General features: G+C 41.4%; 1 protein-coding gene across 5 annotated transcripts in view; it reads left to right on the forward strand.

Moving 5' to 3' along the window:
* IQSEC1 (IQ motif and Sec7 domain 1) overlaps positions 1-22,675 on the forward strand; it is a 275,684-nt gene that overhangs the window by 171,187 nt on the left and 81,822 nt on the right. For 4 of the 5 annotated variants that reach the window (XM_029912583.1, XM_026656720.2, XM_024208800.3 and 1 more), the window contains one exon: positions 19,185-19,467. Coding sequence is in view for 3 of the 5 variants with exons in the window: in XM_026656720.2 (XP_026512505.1) it covers positions 19,185-19,467 (283 nt within the window). In the remaining 2 variants the exon portion in view is untranslated. Of the gene's footprint in view, positions 1-17,874; positions 17,935-19,184; positions 19,468-22,675 lie in introns of those variants that run through there. The other variant, XM_024208803.3, reaches the window with a different exon arrangement.

Here is a 22,675-nt window from a genome sequence, read left to right on the forward strand (position 1 = left end):
AAGTTATTTAAATATAGATTGTGTTTAATTTATATGGCTTGGGTTTGCAAAGATAACTACTGATCACAAGCTTCTAGTGACACTTATTAACAGAAAATATTTTAATCACGTACCCATATAACTTCTTATGTCATGCCAGATTATTATCATGGTTTTGTTAGGTGGACATTTGTAATTAGGATCTAGATGGAGACTACAGGTTTATTTCACTGTGACATAATGATTTGATTCAAGTTGCCAGAGAATAGAGTCTGGTGCTTTGATCTGCTGTACCACAAAGCCCTAAGATGTATTCATTTTAATGTTAAAGGTGACCTGCAAATGACAAAAATAGCTTTTGACCTTTTTTGATTCCTTATGATGGACAAAGGAGGCCTGAAAGTGTGTTTAATTTTTTAAGGTTATTTTGTTTCTGTTTTTTACCTTTACTGAGAGAAAGTATATTGAATTTTGTAGGTTTTTTGTTTTTTCTGGAGAAGGGGAGAATGAGAGCTTTCACAGCCCTCAATTCATGAAAAGTGGGGTGTTTGTATATCTTAGGCTTTGTCTACACTGCCAATTGAACAACAAAACTTTTGTTGTTCACAGGTGCTTTAAAAAGCCCCTCTCCTCTCCCACCCCCGTCCCCCGAAAGACAAAAGTTTTTTGCCGCGGCAAGTGGCAGTGTAAATGGCTCATTGTTAGCAGGAGCACTCTCCTGTCGACCACGCGAACCCCACTCGTAGGGGGTGGAATTATTTTGTTGGCAGAAGTGCCGACAAACTGCCAGACTTTTAGCGACACGACCATGTCGACATGGCCGTGTCGCTAAAAGCTGTGTAGTGTAGACAAAGCCTAACAAACTTTTGTTTTGTTTTTGTTAATACTTATTAAACTCAAATGCCTTCCAAACAGCTGGAAGTACAAAGGGCCTGATTCTCTGTTGTGCTGCACAGTGTGTAGTCATTTGGACTGTGCAAAGTGGGTGTGAAATGCTACTGTTCTGATGTGTAGAACTATACACTCACCTTGCATTGGTATAAATGACTACGTGGTGCAGAACAATTAAAAAATCAGGCCCAAGGATTTTAACCATTCTGACAAATACTCTGGTTCTCTTTCTGTCCATCGAGTCTTCCAGGCTAAACAGGGTAGACATGTCCTACGTTTCTAATGCTCTTTAAAATTAAAAAAAAAAAAAAAAAGCGCAAAACCCCTCCACACCCTGCCCACAAAAGGGCACAAACCTAATATTTTGTTTCTCTTGTATGGAACTCTTTAGAGTAGTGAAGAGCTCCCTCCAGATCTGAGCAGCTCCCAACTATGGAAAAGTTCAAATTTGGATTCAGAATTTCGCACCTGGTCCCTATCCTTATAAATGGCCAAACCACATCTGAACACCTCTGAAGCTTGGGGAAGTTGAAATGCACATTTGGTTCTGAGCATTGTAGCTCAGGCTCATCTGTGTGCTAACGTGTTCTTGACTTGGGTTAGCATATACTTAGCCTGCAGCCATAACGACTGCTTCTGTGATCCTTTCAGTTCCCACAAGCTGAGCAAGGTAAGGCCAAGTCAGTACTTGCATGGGAGAACTCCAAGGAAAAAAGCTGCAGGAAGCTATGTGGATGATTCAGTTAGTAGCTCTTCCTCCTTTGAGTTAGTGTTGCACCAGTACCCTGGTGTTGTGTTCGAGGTTCTGTATTGCTGTGGCAGGAGGTGGTATCATTCAAATGAGACATACACCAGAACTCCTGATCATCTCTGCGTTAGAGCTCCAATAGCATTTTCTGTATGAGTGGGATTGTTAAGCTTTGGCTTCCTGGTCATATTCCAGCTCAGGTAATTACTTTTCTCTTGACCTAAACTCCTTCTGCACTTTCAGTTGGATATAGAATTTACATTCACTTTCCCTTCTTACACTCGTATGTAGTTTGCCATTAAACAACTGTTGCGTTCCATTCCAGGGGTGGCTTCACTGATCCCTATGCAGATATCTCACAAGTGTGTCATGAGTTTTAGTTAATGTCTGTAAATGCTCAGGGATCTGCTAAGAAAAGGTGGCACAGAAATACAAAGTATTGTTCATTTTATACTCTTGTTACATTGAGCTACTTTGTCTCAAACAATTTTCTATGCACCTTGGTAAGAAGACATTGAGATTGTAAAACACTGGACAACAGGGGGTGCTTATTTTTTTTTAAAGAAACTGGAAGAGGAGGATGTTTCTTCAATATGCAGGGAAATGGTTGTAGTTGTTATAGGCTCACTGCAGCCTCAAGTTTTGTTTATATTTTTAGTAGCAGACCATGGTGAGAGAGAGATTTGAGTAGGACAAGTGCATAATTAAAAAGAAATAATGCTGTTTATTCCCTACCATGTTGGTGCATGTAATACAGGGTTAGTTTAGACTGACCATTTTCAAAAGTGGCCTCTGATTATTGATGTCCAGTTTGTCTCAAGTTTGGTTAAAAATACTGAGTACCCATCTTGCAGTCTTTATTTCTTGCAGCCCTAGAAAAGTATTTCCTGGGGCGGAAAGATTAGACTGTACTCAGCCATGGCTAATGGCCTATAAAGCCTATGTGTTCTGAGTATTTTATTGGGGGAGGTTGGTTTCCTTGTCTGGAACCAACTAGTATCCACCTGGCTAGATTCTCTAATCTGCTAAATTGACTTTGCGTTGCCTAAGCAGCACAAAGTTAACTTAAAAAGGCCAGAGATTCCCCCTGGAGAATTTCTCTTATGTAGAGGGAATCTACACTGGCATGAAGATGGCAAGGTGGCATAGCATCCTCCTCTGCCTGGTGTTGCTACCTACCCCCAGCATAAGGTGAAAGGGTGGGGGGCAGGACAGGCGGGGCAGGAGTGAGTGAGATGGAGCTGAGCTCCGTATGCCCAGTTACCCGCCAGTGAAAGCTCCGTTAGTGAACATTAGAATAGGCCCCTTGCTGCTAGAACATCCCTCAGGGCTGAGTGGCTGGGATCATGGAACTGTAGCTGGCAGTCCATAGCCACCACTGTTCACTCTACACCCCAGCACTGCTTGAACATAGTGGAGAATCAGGATCTCAGTAATTTGTCTCAAAAATAAGTTATTAAGTGTTCTGGTTGTGTGTGAAACTCTCCAGTATTAAGAACTGTTTGTGAGTGGCCAATAGTTTTGCATATAGAGTAAAGTAAACCCTGGAGAAATTCTAAGGCATCTTCATGAGGAGAAAGTTCCTGGCTGACAGCAAGCTGTAGTAGACACCCAAAACCTCTGCATCTTAAGGATATGTTTCATTTCATACAAACAGAAAAATGAGGTAAATACATAAAATACTCTTACTGAAAGATTGCAATGTAACACTCTTTTTCTGAATTCAGAATAACAAGACCCCCAAACCAGAGAAAGACAAAGCAGGCTGCTCCCTAACAGAGAGAGGCACAACTCACCCACCTTACTCTAGGCTATTTGTCTGTAGATTGACTTTGATTGCATATTTCCCTACAAAGCCCTTTTGCCTGAAAGCAGGACCAGGAGAACCCCTCTGAATTTCAAGTGATAGATCACAATTTTAACACCATTTTCAACACATCGCAGTAAGGCCCACCAGTAGTGTGGTGGTGGTAGTTCCCTACCAGTATTTCTCAACCTTTTTGATACCAGGGACCAGCTTACTGCCTTCCTAAACTGTCAGGAAGATCTCAGGGACTGGCACCAGTCCATGGACCAGTCATTGAGAAATACTGCCCTAGACCTACTCCGCCTTTTTACTGTGATTGTTGAGAGGCAGGGCTAGAAAAACTCGACCTCCAACCCACTGAGAGTCTGCACTTAGTCCGCCCCTAATAGAGGTGGGACCATTAAAATAGCAATCAGAGATCTGATAGATCGCTGGCTCAGTTTAGAGGAGCTGGAAAAAGCTGGAGGTCTGATTAAAAAAAAGTTGTTGATAGCTCTTGTACTTGCTAAAGACTAGGGAGTCTGCTGGTTTGTGTCTCACCCTGGTAGTGAGGGGCTGCACACAGTAACACTGTATGTGTATTCTGTTGTACAAGACTTCAAGTGCCTTGTGTACGTTGGTTTGTTAAATTCTTTGGCCAGAATGTAAGAAGCTCTGATCTTTTATCTCCTCTTAATACAGAACCCATCTCCCTTCCAGACTATTTTCCTAAATACTGTGCATACTGCGATTCTAGAAAACTCAGAGTGTGTTGCAAAGGATAAAAAATCACTTTTATGAAGAGGCCTATGATTAAAGGCTGCTCAGCCTTGATTACATTCCAGTGAGTCACAATATAAAGACGTCTTTCAGAGTGTGTACCTCACTGATGGCCAGTTCCTCATCCTCAACTCCTCTCAACTTCATTGAGCACAGGAGCAAGCTCTGTACAGTAACTGTGTTGTGTCTATTATCCAATTTCTTTACTACCCAATGCAATACATTCTTACGTCTGTTCGTGCGCATTTCTGCATGTTGAAATTATGTTGTTTTTCTTTGAAGTAAAACACTGCTAAATTTTCTCCAAACTTGAGCTGGGTTAAGGGGCAGTCAGAGTGGAAGGGGTGGCTGCATTGTCAGAGGAGTACTGTGTTTCTAGATGTAATGGAAAATAAGCAGAGTTAAATTTGTCTTGTGCTGGCATTCTCCAGTTAACTTCATTTTGAATTTGGCTTTTCATAATTATCCAGCTCTGTAACATCATCACATTTATTGATAACTGGGGAAAATCCAGCCACTAAGGGAAGACAAACAGTCAATTTAAGTTGTAAGAAGGTGAAAAATCTATTCAGTCTGTCTTTCTTTCTTTCTTAAAAATCTTTTTAAGTAGAGAATGGGGCATCCAAAGCTCCAGACTAATTGTAAATCCATTCCCCGTTCACTCATCGGATTGTGTCAGAGTTGAACCAGCTTTGGTAGTTAACATAGGCTTTTGAGGAAGCATGAAACTGAATCCATTTGTTGTTTAACATACTTTCTGACTCGTTGATCCTCCTTTAGAATATTTACTTGTTACCTAAATGAAAATGTGTTTATTTTTTAAAATAAACAAATCAAGTTGTGAGGTGTTATGTAAAAAAAACAGCATTTGTTTTTGTGGCCGTTGCTGTTGCTTGAGGCCCTTGGTATGTTCTTCAGTTCCTGATTAGTTCCTTAACTTCCTTCTGCCTGTGAACACTGAGGTACTTGAAGGGGAAGGCTGGCCTGCTCAAAAATTGTTCCCAGCTGTGTAGACTGTATTAGCAGTTGTTTCAAATAGCAAAGGAGAAAAACCCTGAAATAGGTCGAGTGGTAGAAGTCATCAAATCGATTTGATTTAGGATCTTGGTGTATTTTTGTTGCCTGCATGAAATTTCAACACATGAAACATTTTCTGGCTCAATAAATGGCATTTCATTCGCTATTTTTAAATTAAATTTTGTCTATTTGAAATACAGTAAATATACTAGCTAGGAAACAAAAATAGAAAGAGAATACTAACAGGGCCTGAAAAGAAGCAGAGAGCAGGAATCTGATGCTTGACTTCCTACAGAGCCTGAATGCCAACAAGCTGGATTTTAATTCTCTGGGCAGCGATATCATTCAGGGTTACCTCTCCCTCTGATTGGCTTGACACAACAGCTGAAGCCACAACAGAGTAGAAAACCAAGGATGGCTGGTATGAAGACAAGGATTATTGTTGTACTGTAGCAAATGCTGTCTCAGCTGTGCACGCTGATCAGTTCTTCCCCAGCTGCAGAAACTGAATCTTTCTTTTTAAAATTAGTGTTGTGTAGGCTGCAGTGCATATCATGATAGCAAAATATGTATTTTGTAGCTACTCAAAATAAAAAGGTGCTTCTCCATGCCAGATGATGCATCTAAACAGATCATCTTCTTTTGTAAATAAATATTTCACAGCGTAATTAATTCTAACACTAACATTGAGAAGTCCCACAGACTTAAATGGAATTACACAAATAAGATAATATGCAACATGAATGGGGGAACAGAATCGGGTCTGGTAATAACTGAAATGTCATGGGATATCAAGGGCTTCAGTAAAAAAAAGATAACATAGTCATGTTTGAAATGAAAAATGGCTGTTTTATAAAATGACATATGATTTTTGGTTTTCCTTTTCTGTGGAGTCTAAATATCCTTTTGATGCACATGCAACATCCCTTAGCATTAACATGCTTTGCCCATGCGCACAAACTAATGGACCCCACGTGATACTTTCTCTGATACTTGGTATCCAAAATGTTATAAATTCATTAACTCCTTTTCCAGCATAAAATAGGTATAGCTTTCTTTTAGTAATAAATGTTAATTTGTTTTTTAATTTTAAAATGTGGTGTTAATTCATTGCTAAATTAAACTTTAGAGAGAGCTGAGAAACATAGTTTACAGTTAAATCACGTCATAACTTTGCCAGAGGTAGCAGCATGCTGTTAAGCCGCACAAGTTCTGTTGGCTATTTCACAACTTCTAACAAGTAAAAAATAAATAGATAAATGAAATTTAAAAATACAGCTTTGGCATTGGCATCAGTACAGAAGATGAGCTTTACAGTGCAGTAAATAGGCATTTTGAGGTGTTTTTGTGCTTGTTTTGAAGAGGTACTTCCAACCACTAGTCAATGTGTTTGTCTCTTTTTGAACTGGTCAAGGCTGCAGTATCAGTTATTTAACCTTCACCGTCTTCCTTGGAAGCTGAGGATTATCTCAAAGCAAGCTCTTTTTAGATGGATATTTTTAGTTCATAAATCTATAATAACCAGTGTATCTGAAACTGTGTTATGAGATTGTTTTGTTTTCCACCTTTGTGCTTACCTCTCCTTAAAAAACAATATGATTATTTTTTTTCTTATTCTACCTGGACTGGAGCAAAAGATTACATTACCTCATTAAAAAGGGCATAAGATTATAGCTCAAAATGTGGAGTGAAGGAAAGGGCTTTTGACTTATTTTCTATTGCCTTTTATGGGGAAGATAGTTATTCATTGAGGGTGCCATTGGGATCAGTGGGCATTTTGCCACTGGCTCGAGTCCAGGATTTGACCCTGAGGGCAAAATTGTCCTCTGCAATCCATGTGGTAGTACTTGGCTTTGGTATTCTGATATCCCTACACACACAGATCCCATCCACTGTTGCCAGCAAAATATCCACATTTTGTCCTACCATATACACTTGATTGGCAAATTTTGCCCTAAAACATCCTGTATCATAAGGTTTTTGTTACTGCTGAGAAACATGCAACTCTATCTGGGTTTTTCTTGGAAATAATTCTAAATTAATAAAATCAGCTCATTTGTGACATTGCTTTGATGTGGTTTTGAAGGGTACGTATTTTGGTTTTAGCAGAAACAGCTGAATTTGTGAAAGAGCTTTCTAAGTAAAAGAAATTGGCCAATATTTCTTTCCCGGATAAAACCTTTATCAGTACCCAGGAATGATGTTTCATTCAAATTTATGATGTCACAAAGTTCAAAGAGAGATTAGCTGAGGAGTTTGTTAGCATTGTTGCTGCTTTTTTGGGGGGAAAATTAAACCAGTTCCCTTAATATAACTGGCCGTATCATTTACTAGCATATTTCAAAATAGAAAAGGGAATGAACTAGATTCTCATCATCTGTAAATGTTGCTAATAATGTATCTCAACTCACTTTATCTCGCCAATTGAAAATTGACTGGAAATATTTTAATGTTGAAAGAAGTAGGTATTAAAACAGTCAAGAACATGAAATGTCTATAGAAAGAGTTCTGTATTTTAAAGGATACTTTTAAAATTTCTCACATGAAGTCATTTGAGATAATCCAACGCATACATCAGAGCTTTAATGAAACAGACCTCCTCTTTCTCCGTGGAAAGCGCCACAGGTATATAAATCTAAGCCAATTTTGAAGCAATGGGGTGCACTGTATAGTCAAATACTTGCGTTAAAATTCAGTTATGCATAATGTGGCGTAGCTTTGCTTTCAGCCTCATTTGTGTGTGTTTGTGCTTGTTTGAGATAATTGTGGTTTAAGACTTGGGATTCAAATAAGAGATCTTGTAGCTGTCATAAGCAGCAAATCATATGTGAGAACTCCTTTTCTTAGACGATAGTTCCTATGTGGAATGCCTAGACTTTGACCTGAATCTTTGTTTGCCACTCTAGTGCTTTTCCCAGGCGTCCTCTCAGGAGGGTCTAACCATAGCAGCTGCATCTGCAGCTGCCATTCTGTTTCTCTGTATGACTTCACGTCAGTTCCACTGATGGCTTCTAGCTGCATACTGCTTTCCCTGAACCAGGTGTGAGAACTTGAATCCATTTCAAGGCAGCATCTATGATTACTAGGAGCTACAAGAGGCATTGATTTTCCTTTTTTTGGAAACACCTAGAGCATGAAGATACATATTTGATGCAAAACTGATAGGCAGTTCTGCTCCCCTCCCTGATATTTAGACACTCAGTAATATTTGTTTTTAAAACTAAGACAAATATCTTGCAGTGGAATACTTGTATGAAGTGGCATTCTCATCTTTATTGTTTGATTTGCATTGATACCCTCTTCACAAGTCTTATGACAAATCCCTCAAGTGTCTAGATATTCCAGTTCTGGATGTTTTGATAATGTTTATGGATAGAAGTATAGCTATGACAGGAACAAAGAAAGTAAGCTTGTAAAATTATTTTCTCTCCTGTATGACTTAACATAGTATGTTTGTATACTTTTCTCCTGGGCAGAGATGGTTTGAATGGATTTGGTGAGGGAGTAGGAAAAATGAAAGCTGGAGAAGGGGCAGATTTAATTGAAGAATTTCCCAAAATTGGCACCTGTGAAAATAGCATGTGAGTTTGAAGTATGTGGGGACAGAACAAGATGGCTTGTCCTCTTTAGGTATTTATGGAATCACAGGGGACTTAATGCAGCCTCCAATCTCTAAATGATCATCTAGTGGCTAAAGCAGATAAATAAGAGTCAGGAAACCTGAGTGCTGTTTCTAACTCTGCCAATGACTTGGTTTATAACCTTGAGCAAGTCACTTAACTTTCCTTATGAGATATTTATAAGTTTGAGATCCTTGGAGGAAATGCCCTATATAGGAGTAAATTATTATTGTTATTGCAATTGTATACAGAGGCCTGTTTCTCTAGGTTATTAGTCTGAATCCAGACCATGGAAGTAGTGACTAAAAGTTATAATGATCTGATGGTTGAACAAGGACCTGTGTTAAATGAGGTTAGTGTTCTCCACCCAGTTATCAGTGGACAACTATCCAAAATAAATATTAAATAAAAACAAACCAACATAATCAGAAATGGTTCTGATACTCTTGGTAGGAAGGCCAACAACTGTTTGGTCAGGGATAATGAACTTCTCTTGTCTCTAGAAATGAGGCTTATGGAGGCAGCTTGCACTGCCACTGCTGATGCTATACTTGTTCAGAGATACTCCAGCAATGATAATTTTAGTGCTCATGATACATTCTTAATTATGTTTTATAAAGGAGAATGTAAAGCAACATCTCCATTCTAATGACTACTTAATATATATCAAGAGGGGGATTTTTATTGACTGCATCTTTCACATTGGGTGCAAATGCACATTGAATCCTGCAGAAAATAAACTGCCTAGAGTGAGTTTTGCATTATACAGTCTTAGTACAGTTCTTACTGGCTTATTCACAGAAAAGCTTCCTACTGCTTCAGCTGGCATAAGGACTTGAACAATGAGGATCCTGGATCAACTCCCAACTGGGGTATGGTACAGGATGCACACACCATGCATCCAGAAACTGAAGGGAGAAAAGAGGGCTCTGCTATTGGTTAAGTCTTTTCTATCAAGCCACCAGTTGGCAGACTCAACAGGAAGATTGCAATTCCCGAGGCTAGGGTTTGTTTGCGTTTCCTTGCAAAATATTTTTGGTCTGGCAATAAGGAGGCAAATGTCCTGGTCACTGCAAACTAATATAAATGCCTTAACCATCACAGTAGAATACATTTCTGGAAAAATGTAGAATCTTAATAATAAAAAAAAGTGAGAAACTTGGGCATAAATATTTCATTAGGTTTGGTTTTAATTCAGATTGTGCAGACTGTCTGGAGTCTGGACTGCCATTCCTGGCAATGTTTAATCCCAGCCATGCTTTAAAAATTATCTGCTTCCTATAGAACAGAATGTGAGTACTGTCATGGGCAAACTGAGCGCTGTTTTTTTTTTTTTTTTTCTATCTGATGTCAACTGGGAAGACAAGAAATTGGCTTTTTTTTCACTTTCTATTCATAATCCTCAAGCACGCCTTTAACACCTTAGCAACTAAGGAATTTACTGTGCATGCCTTAGAATTCATGTTCATTTGTTTTTATATGGTTACAAAACATTATGGCAAAATCTCTAAGACCAGAGATCTTAGGAGAGCCACCTGGTAGGACCAGAAGCAATGAAAACAGGGACCTACTACAAGGGGAGAGGTAAAATGGGTCCCAGCCAGGGGCCACCCTTCTCCTTTGCATCGCTCCCCCCTGGACTCAAAACTGTGTAGGGGAGACCCGCATCCCGAGATTCTGGGGGCACTGGAACCCAGATGGTGTTTCTCCCTCCCTATGTGGGCTTGGGAGAAAATTACAGAGAACCGCCAGCTGGAGCAGAAGCAGCCAAAGCAGGGACCTCTGGGCATTCCAATCAAAGCTGTAGAATATTCTCCGACTGTTTCTGCCCTGGCTGATTGGGTGTTTGCTCCTTCCCTCCTCAGTCCCCTCACCTCAGCTTCACTTCCCACCTGCCCCTTTTATTCTCCAACCCTGCCTCTTCTCCTCAGCCCCATTCCCTTTTCTGTCCATTTAACTGATCTCCTCCTAAGTAAACCCACCTCTCCCCCTCCCCAAAATGCAGAACTAACATCAGATAGCAAAACCATGTTAAATCACACTGTTCCCTCTGCTTATGACTTCTACCCCTTCCCCTCCCTGCATCTATTTTGTCTGTTTAGACCAGGGGTAGGCAACTGTGGCACTCACACTGCCCAGGTCCTGGCCACCGGTCCAGGGGGCTCTGCATTTTAATTTAATTTTAAATGAAGCTTCTTAAACATTTTAAAAACCTTATTTACTTTATATACAACAATAGTTTAGTTATATATTATAGACTTATAGAAAGAGACCTTCTAAAAATGTTAAAATGTATTACTGGCACGCGAAACCTTACATTAGAGTGAATAAATGAAGACTCAGCACATCACTTCTGAAAGGTTGCCAACCCTTGGTTTAGACTGTAAGCCCTTCAGGGCAGGGATCATCTATTATTCTGTGTTTTGTACAGTGCCTAGCACAATGGGGACCCACTCTGGGCTGGCCCTTAGGCACTTCCTTAAGAAACCCGACTGATAATATAGTAGGAGTGAATAGGCCAGACAGGCTCAGAACCACCAGTGCAGGCTATTGCATGCCTATAATTTAGTCACCTTTTTCAACAAATCTTTAAGGAATAAATAAATAGTGCTGGTATCTCTAATGCATATAACACCACAGGATTTTTTTAGTGCCTGTTTTTGTTCTCATCTCTTTGTACTGCCTAGTCATAAGCCCATTCTAAATAAATCCTCTGATGGAAAAATAACCAGTGAGTTCACGTAGTCTAAGTAAAATATCCATTGGCAAAAATTTCTCCCTCAAACTTTTATTCCTCCCTCAATTTGATCAGGTGGAGGGGCTTTCTAGTGTGTTTGCTGTTCAAAAACTGCATGTGGTCTGGTTCTGCTATTGCACTGTTCAGAAACATGCTGATTTCTCTGCTACTTTCTTAATTCAGAATAAAATCTACAGCAGGGGTCGGCAACCTTTGGCACATGGCTCGCCAGGGTAAGCACCCTGGCGGGCCAGGCCAGTTTGTTTACCTGCCGCGTCCGCAGGTTCGGCCAATCGGGCTGTGGTCCGCTGTCCTAGGCCAATGGGGGCGGCGGGAAGGGACGCGGGCCGAGGGATGCGCTGGCTGCCGCTTCCCGCCACTCCCATTGGCCTGGGACGGTGAATCGCGGTCAGTGGGAGCCGCAATTGGCCGAACCTGCGGACGCGGTAGGTAAACAAACTGGCCTGGCCCGCCAGGGTGCTTACCCTAGCAAGCCGCATGCCAAAGGTTGCCAACCCCTGATCTACAATGTGCTGGATTTCAACATTTGTGTGGTTACTGTAGCATGTGTCCACTTATTCCATTAATTTGTGAACCCATTATAGCCTTATATATGCATTCAAATGCTTCATGACCTGAGTGATTTCACGTTTTTATTTTACATTGTCTTGAGTACTGAATGTTCCTCTTGCATCTGAGGTTTTTTTTTAAAAAAAAATGCTTTACACACTGATTTAGCTGCTAAGGATCACAAGGTAGAGTTGTCTGTAAAACAGATATTTTTAAAGATGAAGCAATGAGACGTCTGTAAAATATTAATATTTACCATCTAATTTGCATTTCTTGATGGTCCTGTCATAGCATGGTGTGATGTTTATGAGCATTAAATGTGTTCACCTGCGGAGCCCAGTCTGCAGCCTCTGCAGTCAATGGGAGTTTTGCCATTGATTTCAGCTGGGAGCAAGATCAAGCCTATAGTATACTCAAGAGAAAGCTCAGGGTTTACTTTTTACTTTCCTAAAATTTTGGGACAGCCCCCAGTCTCTGTATTTGGCCCAAATGTGGAAGAAGTTTTTGTATTTTTTAGTTGCCTTTGTTTATATGCTTGTGTTGTACAGTGTGAAGTTAAAGGAAGGTAAGATTTGTAAGGAAGAGAGAATGTGAGGGTGCAAATGAAAGGGCCCTATTATTCTACCAGTAATATTAAATATGAAGATCCTTTATTTAAGAATCTTGTGTTCTTTTTAAAACATTAATGATTAAGCTTCGCAACTCTTTTTTGTGTATTATTTGATGTAATCAGGTGTAAACTGAGACACAGAGATGGTAAGAAACTTGCCTAGGATCATACAAAGAGAGTGGCAAGGCCAGGACTGGAACCCAAAAGTCTTGATCTTTCCTGTTGTGCCCTAACCACTAGACCACTCCCTCCAATTGCAGATTTAGTGAAGGCCTAGATAAATTGAGTGTACAGCTGCGTTTTTTGCTCTACTATTTGTTTGTTTGTCTAATAAGTAATCCCAGATGACTTCTGCCATCAAAATCATAGGAAAGGATTTTAAAGATTCAAGAAACGTTTTTGTCATTATTAACATCCGTTTTGCTCATTGTCATCCTGGTTATATAGTATACTACTTTGGCTTAGTGTGAGGCTGGATCCTTCAGCCTATTCATCCTTGACATTCAGATAAATTAGTTAGAAAATCAGCTTTTGGCAGCCATGGTCTCACATTGCCATTGTTCTTTGATTCAAACAGAGCAGCCAGCTTTGATTCTGTAGCTGTTAGAACTCAGTGTGCATCATGGGTAATGCAGCGTTAGCTGCACTGCAGGCATGACCCCTGTCTTATTGCCCTGCTGATGAGACGAACAGATCCTACTTGCATTCACATATGTCACTTCTATTGATGTATTTTCATTTTTTTAAAAAGTATGTATGCTTGTGTGTGTTAGATGAGGAGACGCTATTGCAAGAAATCCAGATCTGTACATATGGTGGAGGGCAGAAAACACCTCCGAACCCATCTATATTTAATTTTCCACAGCAGTTTTTTTTTGAAGTGTTGATTTTCACCTATAATCTTAAATATCTGTGAGAAGTAAAAACATTGTATCCAATTTGTTTCCATGTCTCTCCATGCCTTCCTCCGCCCCATCTCCTTGCCCCTTTTCTACTGCCTTTTTTGCCTTGGTGCTATTAAAATCTAATAGTTTGTGGTCTCTGCAGGCTTCTTTATAGCAGAACTTTGCTAATATCAACTGAGCCAATTTAGACGGCTTCCTTTCTCTGCCAAAAGAAAAAAGCTTAGAGGTGCAAACAGAATCTTACAAAGCATTTCTTAGGCCCAGTAGAAATCCTTATTTGTAATCAGTAATGTCAATATCATGAGTTATTCCAAACACTAACTTTCCATTCTTTCAGTCTGTCCATTTCATTCACTCCTTCGGTACAGTGCTGGCAGCAGCCTTTTCCTCTTCCTGGCTTGTCTGACAACTAAATTCCATCCTTCTATTGAGACTGGAATGATACAGTATCACTAGAGTCAGAGAGTCACAGTCTGTCCCTGTAGTTACTCTATTCTCCTTTACTGTTTTATGGTTGTCGTAGTGAGACCATTGACGCTTATGTGTCATCTGAGTATTGTGGGGGAGAGGAACCAGTCCATAAAATCCAAAGTCTCCCTAAATAGACAGGAGCCCTGAAGAGTATCTTACCATAAATTGGAGATATCCGTGAGTATCATAAATAATACAGGTACAGCCCAGTTGGATAAAGCTAAGAGATGGTTGAAGCCCCAAATTATAATTGACCTATAGTAATAAGCCCTCTCCTTGGCCCAGTTGTGCCTTGGAGGGTTGATGTTCACAGTTTTTATTTGTGCTTTACAAGCATGAATGTAATTAATCTCACACAAGTTCTGCCAGGCAGTAGTAGTATCCCCCTCTTATAGAAGGAGGGAAATGAGGCACAGAGTGAATAAAGCCTACGTTTTCAGAAGTGGTCACTCCTTGAGGGGATCTCAGCTTTTGGATGGCCAACTTAAGATACCTAGGCCTGTATCCTCAAAGGTATTTAGGAAACCAATGGGAGTTAGGAGCCCAAATTCTTTTGAGTATCTTATCCCTAGAGTTTGATTTTTTTCAGAGATGTCTAGCACACACAGCTCCCATTGCTTTGAATTGGAGTTGTGGGTGCTAAGTAGTTGGAGATCAGCGACCGCTCCTGACTTCCAGTTCTCTGCCTTAATCACATGCTCATCCTTACTCCCCTTGTATTTCATCATGTGTTTTATTCCCTGCTGCTGTGACGTATGGCAATTCAGCAGTGTTGGAAGTGGAAGATGCCAGACTAATCCAGGAGGAGAAGACTGATAGGAGGAGGGAACTAAAGGAGGCAGGAGAAGCTGAATGACCCCCAGTCTGTCCTACACCTCCTTGCAAATGTGCTTCTGTGGCTACAGGTTAATTGGCAGGTGGCTCCTTGAAAACTTCCTGCATTCCTTCCTTGCTTCCAGGCATCCGGGAGCAGCTGACATATACAGGCATGCCCTTAGGCATCTGCCTACCAACCCATGCTCTGCTTCTCTGGTCCTGAAACATTCAGCACAGCTGCAAGCATGTGCATAGCCTGGTCCAACAGAGCCACTAATGGGCAATCAGCTGAAGCAGTGTGTAGCCTGAAGGTGAGATGGATAATGAGGAGAGCTGGCAGGCAGGGTGAAAAAGGGTGGGAGCCAGCAGGGGAAGAAGGGAGACCAAAGCAATAAAAGAGAGATTTACCAGGCCATGAAATAAAGAGGAAAAAAGTAAAGGCAAGAAAAGGGCTAATATATATGGGGAGAAGGAGAAAGGACAGGGAAAAACAGCCTGGGCCCAGGGCATGGAATAAGAACTGCTGCCAGGGTGTGTGTTTGTGTGTGTGTGTGTGTGTACTTGTTTCCCAGTGGGGAATGGGGAGGGGAGAAGCCCTCTGTGGCTTCCCCCTCAATCCTGGTGGGGAGCGGGGGGGAAAGGGGGCAGAAAGGGGACTGAGGGGCACCCGTCAGGAGCCTGTGGGGCAGCCAGGCTCCCAACAGGGAGCTGCCAGAGGAGCTGAGACCCCCCCTACTAGGTCGGTGGAAGCACTCCTGATGAGGACACGTACCATGAACCCAAGGAGGGTAATGTGGACATACAGCCACCTCAGCTATTACTGCAGTGGTGAAAGTCGACCTAACATAGGTAGTCTTACATTTCTAGTGTAGCCATACCTTGAGAAATCACTGTTTACCCTCCCAGACAGAGTGAATCCCATGACTGTAATTGTCACTACAAGGAGAGAGCAGTGTCCCCACACAGGATGAGAATGTGACTCCCAATCTGTGGCTGGGTGAAAGTCTGGTGATGGCCTCTTCTCCCGCTAGTACACTGAGGGGACTCATCTGGAATCCATTTTGGAGGAAATGAGTTACCTTAAGTACCGTGGTTCTCAACCAGGGGTACACGTATCCCTGGGGATACTCAGTCTTCTAGGAGGCACACCAATTCATCTAGATATTTGCCTAGTTTTACAATTAGCTACATAAAAAGCACTAGCGAAGTCAGTACAAACTAAAATTTCATACAGACAATGACTTGTTTATACAGCTCTATATACTACATGCTGAAATGTAATACAATATTTATATTCCAGTTGATTCATTTTTACCATTTAATTATAAAATAAGAGTGAGCAATTTTTCAGTACTAGTGTGCTATGACACTTTTTTGTATTTTTATGTCTGATTTTGTAAGAAAATAGATTTTAAGTGAGGTGTAAATTGGGGGTAGGGAAGACAAATCAGACTTCTGAAAGGGGTACAGTAGTCTGGAATGGTTGAGAACCATTTCTTTAGTATAACCATTGTCAGGAGTAATGGGGGAGGAGATGATCCTCACCAGCCCATTGCTGTTGTGAAATAAGATCTACTTTCCTAACTGCCACAGTTCTGTTAAATCCATTATATGATGGGGCAATGTGCAGCCCAATAATAGTTTGGAGAAAATGACTTTAGATGTCCTTAATACCACACACAAATCACATTTATTAAAATGTTCATACTTGCGTTGAATGACATTTGTAATAAGGAGAGGGAAAGTGTGTTGTTTGACAGGTGGATTTTATGTTTGATTCTGTTCTCACTCCTATGCGCATGCGCGCACACACGCAACCCTTTAAATTAGTGGGCAATGAAGGTGGAGGGGAAAAGAAGAGAGAATCCAAATATGCAGTGGAGAGCTGGCTTGCTTACTTGAAAAGCCTCTCATACATTGTGCAGGAGGGCTGCATGTTGTAAAAGATAATTACTTGGCTGCTTCAAAGGTCAGGCACGTGGTAACAGGGAGTGCGTTTACAACCAAAATGAAATTAGCCATACCAATCATTCAGGGGTTGCATTTGCTGCTGGAAAAAAAAAACCCTAAAATATTAAGAGGGGAAACCAAAAACATTTTAGAAAATCAGTGGCTTGGCCCTGAAAAAACAGTCTTTCAAGTCAGTGCTGCAACTTTTTATTAATGGCATTAAAGGTCATTAAGAAGCTATGTACTAAAGGAATCGTTATTAAAATGTCAGTGTGGTAATCATCACAGTAGAAGGATTATTAAACATTTTACAATTTAAGAGGGGAGGAGGACAAAAAATGTCAGAGCTAAGAAAGGAAAAATATTAAAACCTTGTGACAGTCTGCTGTCGCTTGTCATAACTGGAGTATAAAACAAAGTTAATGTGCTTGTACTGAAACTACTTACATGGATAGATTTTAATTAGGAACTTACTAGGTACGAACAAATGCAGCCTAACAATTCAACCCTCAACTGGAAAAATACTTCTTAGCGCTGAAAGAGGCAGTATGATGCAGTCTGGTAAGGAAATCCTCAATGGAATTCATTAAGATGGAAACTGTAAGTGTAGATTTTTTTTTTTTTTTTTTGAATGGGTGGCTTCATATTTTCAATGTCAGTTACTAAACTTGGGATAATTAATCTTTTTTAAAAAATTGAAACCCAGCTGTATTTTAAGGGAAAGGGATTTAGTTTCCTGTCAGCTTCCTTTTTGGAAAAAGTGACTTGTGTATAGACTGAAATCTTTCCAGTTTGCATGTCTGAAAACACCTTTTTTGGGAGAGTCACATTTTGATGAGGCAAGGAAAGAGGAATTGCTTTCAATTTTAAATGTTTATAGAAATATTTTGAGAAATCTAAGAGCCTTTTTTCCCCCCACTTACACAAGTACAAACTGTTCAAGCCAGAAGAGGTTTGACAGTGTTAACCTTGATCTTTTCTGGCACTGCAATCCACTGGAGAATGTTCTTTCAGAAATCACTCTGTACTTTGAACTGCTGGAGGGACTGCTGTGGTGTGTATCTACCAGGGACCATAGCATTTCATTTCTAAAAGACAACAGAAAAAGTTTTTTATGTTTGAGTGTATGTGAGCTGTATGAAAGTAATACATGAGAGTGTAAACCAGGGTGAGGGCACATGGAATTTTATTTCTTGAGAGTCCTGGTGTATCTGTTCTTAAAACAAAAGGTAGGTAGGGAAAGTGTGGGGGTTTTTTTGTGCGCATGTGGGGAAGGGAGTGTTGCTGAGTCATTTGAAAACCAGTGTAAATGAAAATCCATTTCCTATCAACATTGTGTGTAAGCAGGATACATAAACATCGAATCTGTCAATGTTTGATTTGAGCTGTATGAAAAAGAAATATGGCATCTTGTACTGTAAGAGTTTTCTAACATAAATGAAAAAACTAATGCAGTATGCCATGAAAAAATAAATGGTACCTCAAGGTAAACTTTGAACAAGATTCAGTTATACAACCAGAATTTTTTCTAGTCACATTTCGTGAATTTCTCTTCCCCTGGTTCTTTAGCATTAGTATTTGTATGAAAAATTAATATTTGTTTCTGAGAGGTCTCAAGTTGTTCTAATGTGTATTCCACACCTGAAGTTACGGTCCTTTTTGTTAGCTAGAAAACCCTATCTCTTGGGGTATTTTAAATCCGGATTGGACAAAATTCTACAAAATATAGTGCGAGAATAATCCTGTACTGGCAAAGAGATTAGAATTACCCTCATAGATATTTTTCCCCATCTTTAATTTCTATGAATACATTATACCTCACAGACCACAGAAAATCTCATTTACTTTGGGTAAGGGGGAAAATAATGTGACATTATTTCTTATATTTTGTCCTACATGACAAAAATATAAATCTACATTTGTGGTTTTGCAGTGGACAGAAGTAGAAATGAATGGAAGAAACTCCTTTTGGAATTGTTTCTTTTTCCTATAAATGGTCAAGTGAGTTATTCAGAATATTACTAAAAATTGTTACATAAAGTTAAACAGGAAATCTCACTTTTGCTGCCTCAAGACCTCCGCAGCAAAAATAGAAATCTGCTTAAGTAAATGCTAAATTTATGATAGTTAACCTACATAACTCTAGAATATAAATAACTACAGGTGAATTTTAACAAATAGTGAATTAAGTCTGGATAATCTGAAGCTAACTAGAGCTGTACTAATAGTTAACTGCTGAGATCTTTGGTGTATAATACTTACTAAAAGCTTTCCCCCCCCCCCACCCTTTCTTTGTTTATCCAGTGTTGAAGGCGAAGCTCCAAGTAGTGAAACTGGCACATCTTTGGATAGCCCATCTACTTACCATCAAGGACCTATAACCCATAGTTCGGCTATAAGCCCAGAGCATTACGACCATTCTGCTTACGGGCTGTATTCTGTCTCCCCTGGGCAGCAGAGATCTCGGAGGCCTAAGCTTCAGCACTCAACATCAATACTGCGAAAACAAGCAGAGGAAGAAGCTATTAAAAGGTCAAGATCACTTTCTGAGAGCTATGAACTCTCCTCAGACCTACAAGATAAGCAGGTATTTAAGCTATCTTGCTTTATTTATGAATAAGGCAAAAGGGTCTGTTTGCCAACCAAAAAAAGCTTTAGGGAAGTTCACATGTGCTGCTGAAAATGACATGCTTTTATTTGTCTAAATCCAAGTTAGTTCAAAGCTGGCATAGTTGAATATTATTAAAATTCCATCCCCTTCACTTAGGGTGACCAGATGTCCCGATTTTTTTATAGGGACAGTCCTGATTTTTGGGCCTTTTTCTTATATAGGCTCCTATTACCCTCTACCCCCTGTCCCGATTTTTCACATTTGCTGTCTGATCACCCTACCTCCACTCCACTATTTCTTTGGCTCACTGAGGCAACAGCCAAAATTATGTTAATAACAAATATGGCATTTTTTCCAAAGTGAAAACTTAATTCTTCCAGTGGTTATGCTTTCATGCATTTGGCTTATATCTTGTTCACGGGGTGAAATAATACAATTTTTTCCTCAGTAAAATTAGTAATTTAAAACTTGGAATGGCTTTGGTGCTAGTGAAAGAAAGAAAAAGATTGTTTCCTCTATAGTCACACTAAATTCGAAGTGCCAAATCTTGAGTTGTTCATTCAGTTTTTTCTCAGTCAGGCAACACTCCATTTGACTTCACTAAGGGCATGGCTATGCTTGCAGATGTAGAGCTCTTTGAGTTAAACCAGCCTTCGGAGAGTGCAGTAGGGAAAGCGCTGCAGTCTGTCCACACTGACAGCTGCAAGCGCACTGGCATGGCCACATTTGCAGCACTTGCAGCGGCATTGGGAGCAGTGCATTATGGGCAACTATCCCACAGAGCACCTCTTCCCATTCTGGCACTGTGGCTTGTGGGAAGGGGGCGGAGGGGTACGGGGAATTCTGGGGCCTGTCCCAATGCCCCGTGATGCATCAGTTCGCATCCCAGCAATCCCTGTGCTTCTGTCCACATTTGGCGCCATCTTTCAACGTTTTTTGTGCTGCACACTCTGTCTTCCCTTTCGGTCTGCGGGAATGGAGACCGAATTGCTGAGGAATATACTAATGAGTCTCGCCAGCACATCATGTTTGGCAGTCAAGTTACTCCTTAAAATCCAAACTGACTGTGAGGACTCCGACGATATGGACTTGAGTAATGCATACGACACAAGATTGCTTGTGGTATTCATGGACATGCTCACCACTGTGGAACACTGCTTTTGGGCTTGGGGAAACAAGCACTGAGTGATGGAATCACATTGTCATGCAAGTCTGGGATGATGCCTGCAGAACTTTGGGATGAGAAAAGCCACTTTCATGGGACTGTGTGAGGAGCTCGCCCCCACCCTGCAGCGCAAGGACACGAGATTGAGAGCTGCTCTGATGGTGGAGAAGCGGGTGGCTATTGCAGTCTGGAAGCTGGCAACTCCAGACAGCTACCGATCGGTTGCTAACCAGTTTGGAGTGGGAAAGTCGACCGTTGGAATTGTGTTGATGCAAGTTTACAGGGCCATTAATCGCATCCTGCTCAGAAGAACCGTGACTCTGAGTAACATGCATGACATTGTGGCTGGCTTTGCACAAATGAGTTTCCCTAACTGCGGAGGGGCGATAGATGGGACGCATATTCCAATTTTGACACCAGCCCACCTAGCTTCTGAGTACATTAATCGGAAGGGGTGTTTCTCTATGGTTCTCCAGGCGCTTGCGGAGCACCGGGGGTGTTTCATTGACATTAACGCAGGCTGGCCTGGAAAGGTGCATGACGCACGCATCTTTCGGAACACAGGCTTGTTCAGGAAGTTGCAAGCCAGGACTTTTTTCCCAGACCAGAAGATCCCTGTAGGGGAAGTCGAAATGCCCATTGTGATCGTTGGAGACCCCGCTTACCCTTTAATGCTGTGGCTCATGAAACCCTACACAGGGAGCCTTGACAGCAGCAAGGAGTGGTTCAACAACAGGCTGAGCCAGTGCAGAATGACTGTGGAGTGTGCTTTTGGCAGTTTAAAAGGCCGTTGGCGCTTTCTGTATGGGAAGCTGGACCTGGCCGATGACAGCATCCTCACGGTTATATCCGCGTGCTGTACCCTCCATAACATTTGTGAAGGGAAAGATGAAAGATTCACTCAGGCATGGAACTCGGAGATTCAACACCTGGAGGCTGAATTTGAACAGCCAGAGAGCAGGGCTATTAAAGTGACCCAGCGCAGGGCTGCAAGGATTAGGGATGCCTTGAGGGAGCAATTTGAGGCTCAATCACAGATTTGCGTATGTCCTGTTATACTCAGCCTTCCTGTCTGGAGTGCTGTGCAATCAGTGCTATAATGCATGGTGATGGGAGTTGAGTGCAGTGGGTAAGGGTCGTAGTTTTCAGGGCTGGTGGTGAAGCTACAGGTGTTGGAGGCAGCTGGTGGCGATAAGAACCTGGATGTTGGGGAAAGTGGGTTGGAGGTGACATGGGGGCACAAAGGAAAGAGTTTTGGGACAAGGGCTGCAGTGGGTGGGGTGGGCGCGGTAGTGCTCCACCTGCATGGCTACAAGCGCCTGGATCGAGTCCGCTTGGCGCTCCACGATGCTTATCAGCCAATCTGTGCTTTGCTGCCGGAGCTCCACGCTCTTGTGCCTGCGATCCGCATTCTGCTGGTGGATCCTCCCACCACTCCTGAGCTTTTAGATTCTTGTTAAGGGACTGCTGCATGAAGTCATGCAGCATGTCTTCTTTGCTTCTACATGGCCTCTTCCTAATTCTTTGCAGTCTTTCAGCCGGTGACAACACGGATGGCTGAGATCTCAAGGTTGCATCTGTAAAGGCAAAATGCAACACTTAACAGAGGCAGCATTGTTCATACCAGACAGAGCAATGATTCCCCCGTACTTAAGGGCAAGTACAGTCTACACAATAGCATCATTTGCCCATCCCAAAGTGAGCACACATAACCCACGGGAGCCCCAAAATGGTGAGTAAGCACAGGGTCAAGGGAGACTGATAGTTTCACAAGCTGTACTGTCCTCTGGGTTTCTGTGCCTTGGGGAGAGCCAACAGCTGCAGGGGGCCCCTATACTGAACACTGTCCCCATATTTTCCACAGGAGTTCATCCTGGAAGATATCTCGCTGCTGAGGGTGACCTGGGAAGCAAGGGAGGGTCTTCTATTACAATGCAGCTTCCGCCCTGGCTTGCATGTGTGCAGCAATGGTCCCCCCTCCCCTCACGGCACAGTGGCACAGACATGTTAGCCTGACTG

The sequence above is a fragment of the Terrapene carolina genome, unplaced genomic scaffold, assembly GCF_002925995.2.
Source record: "Terrapene carolina triunguis isolate 2854851 unplaced genomic scaffold, T_m_triunguis-2.0 Scaffold232, whole genome shotgun sequence".
NCBI classification, from domain to species: domain Eukaryota; kingdom Metazoa; phylum Chordata; order Testudines; family Emydidae; genus Terrapene; species Terrapene triunguis.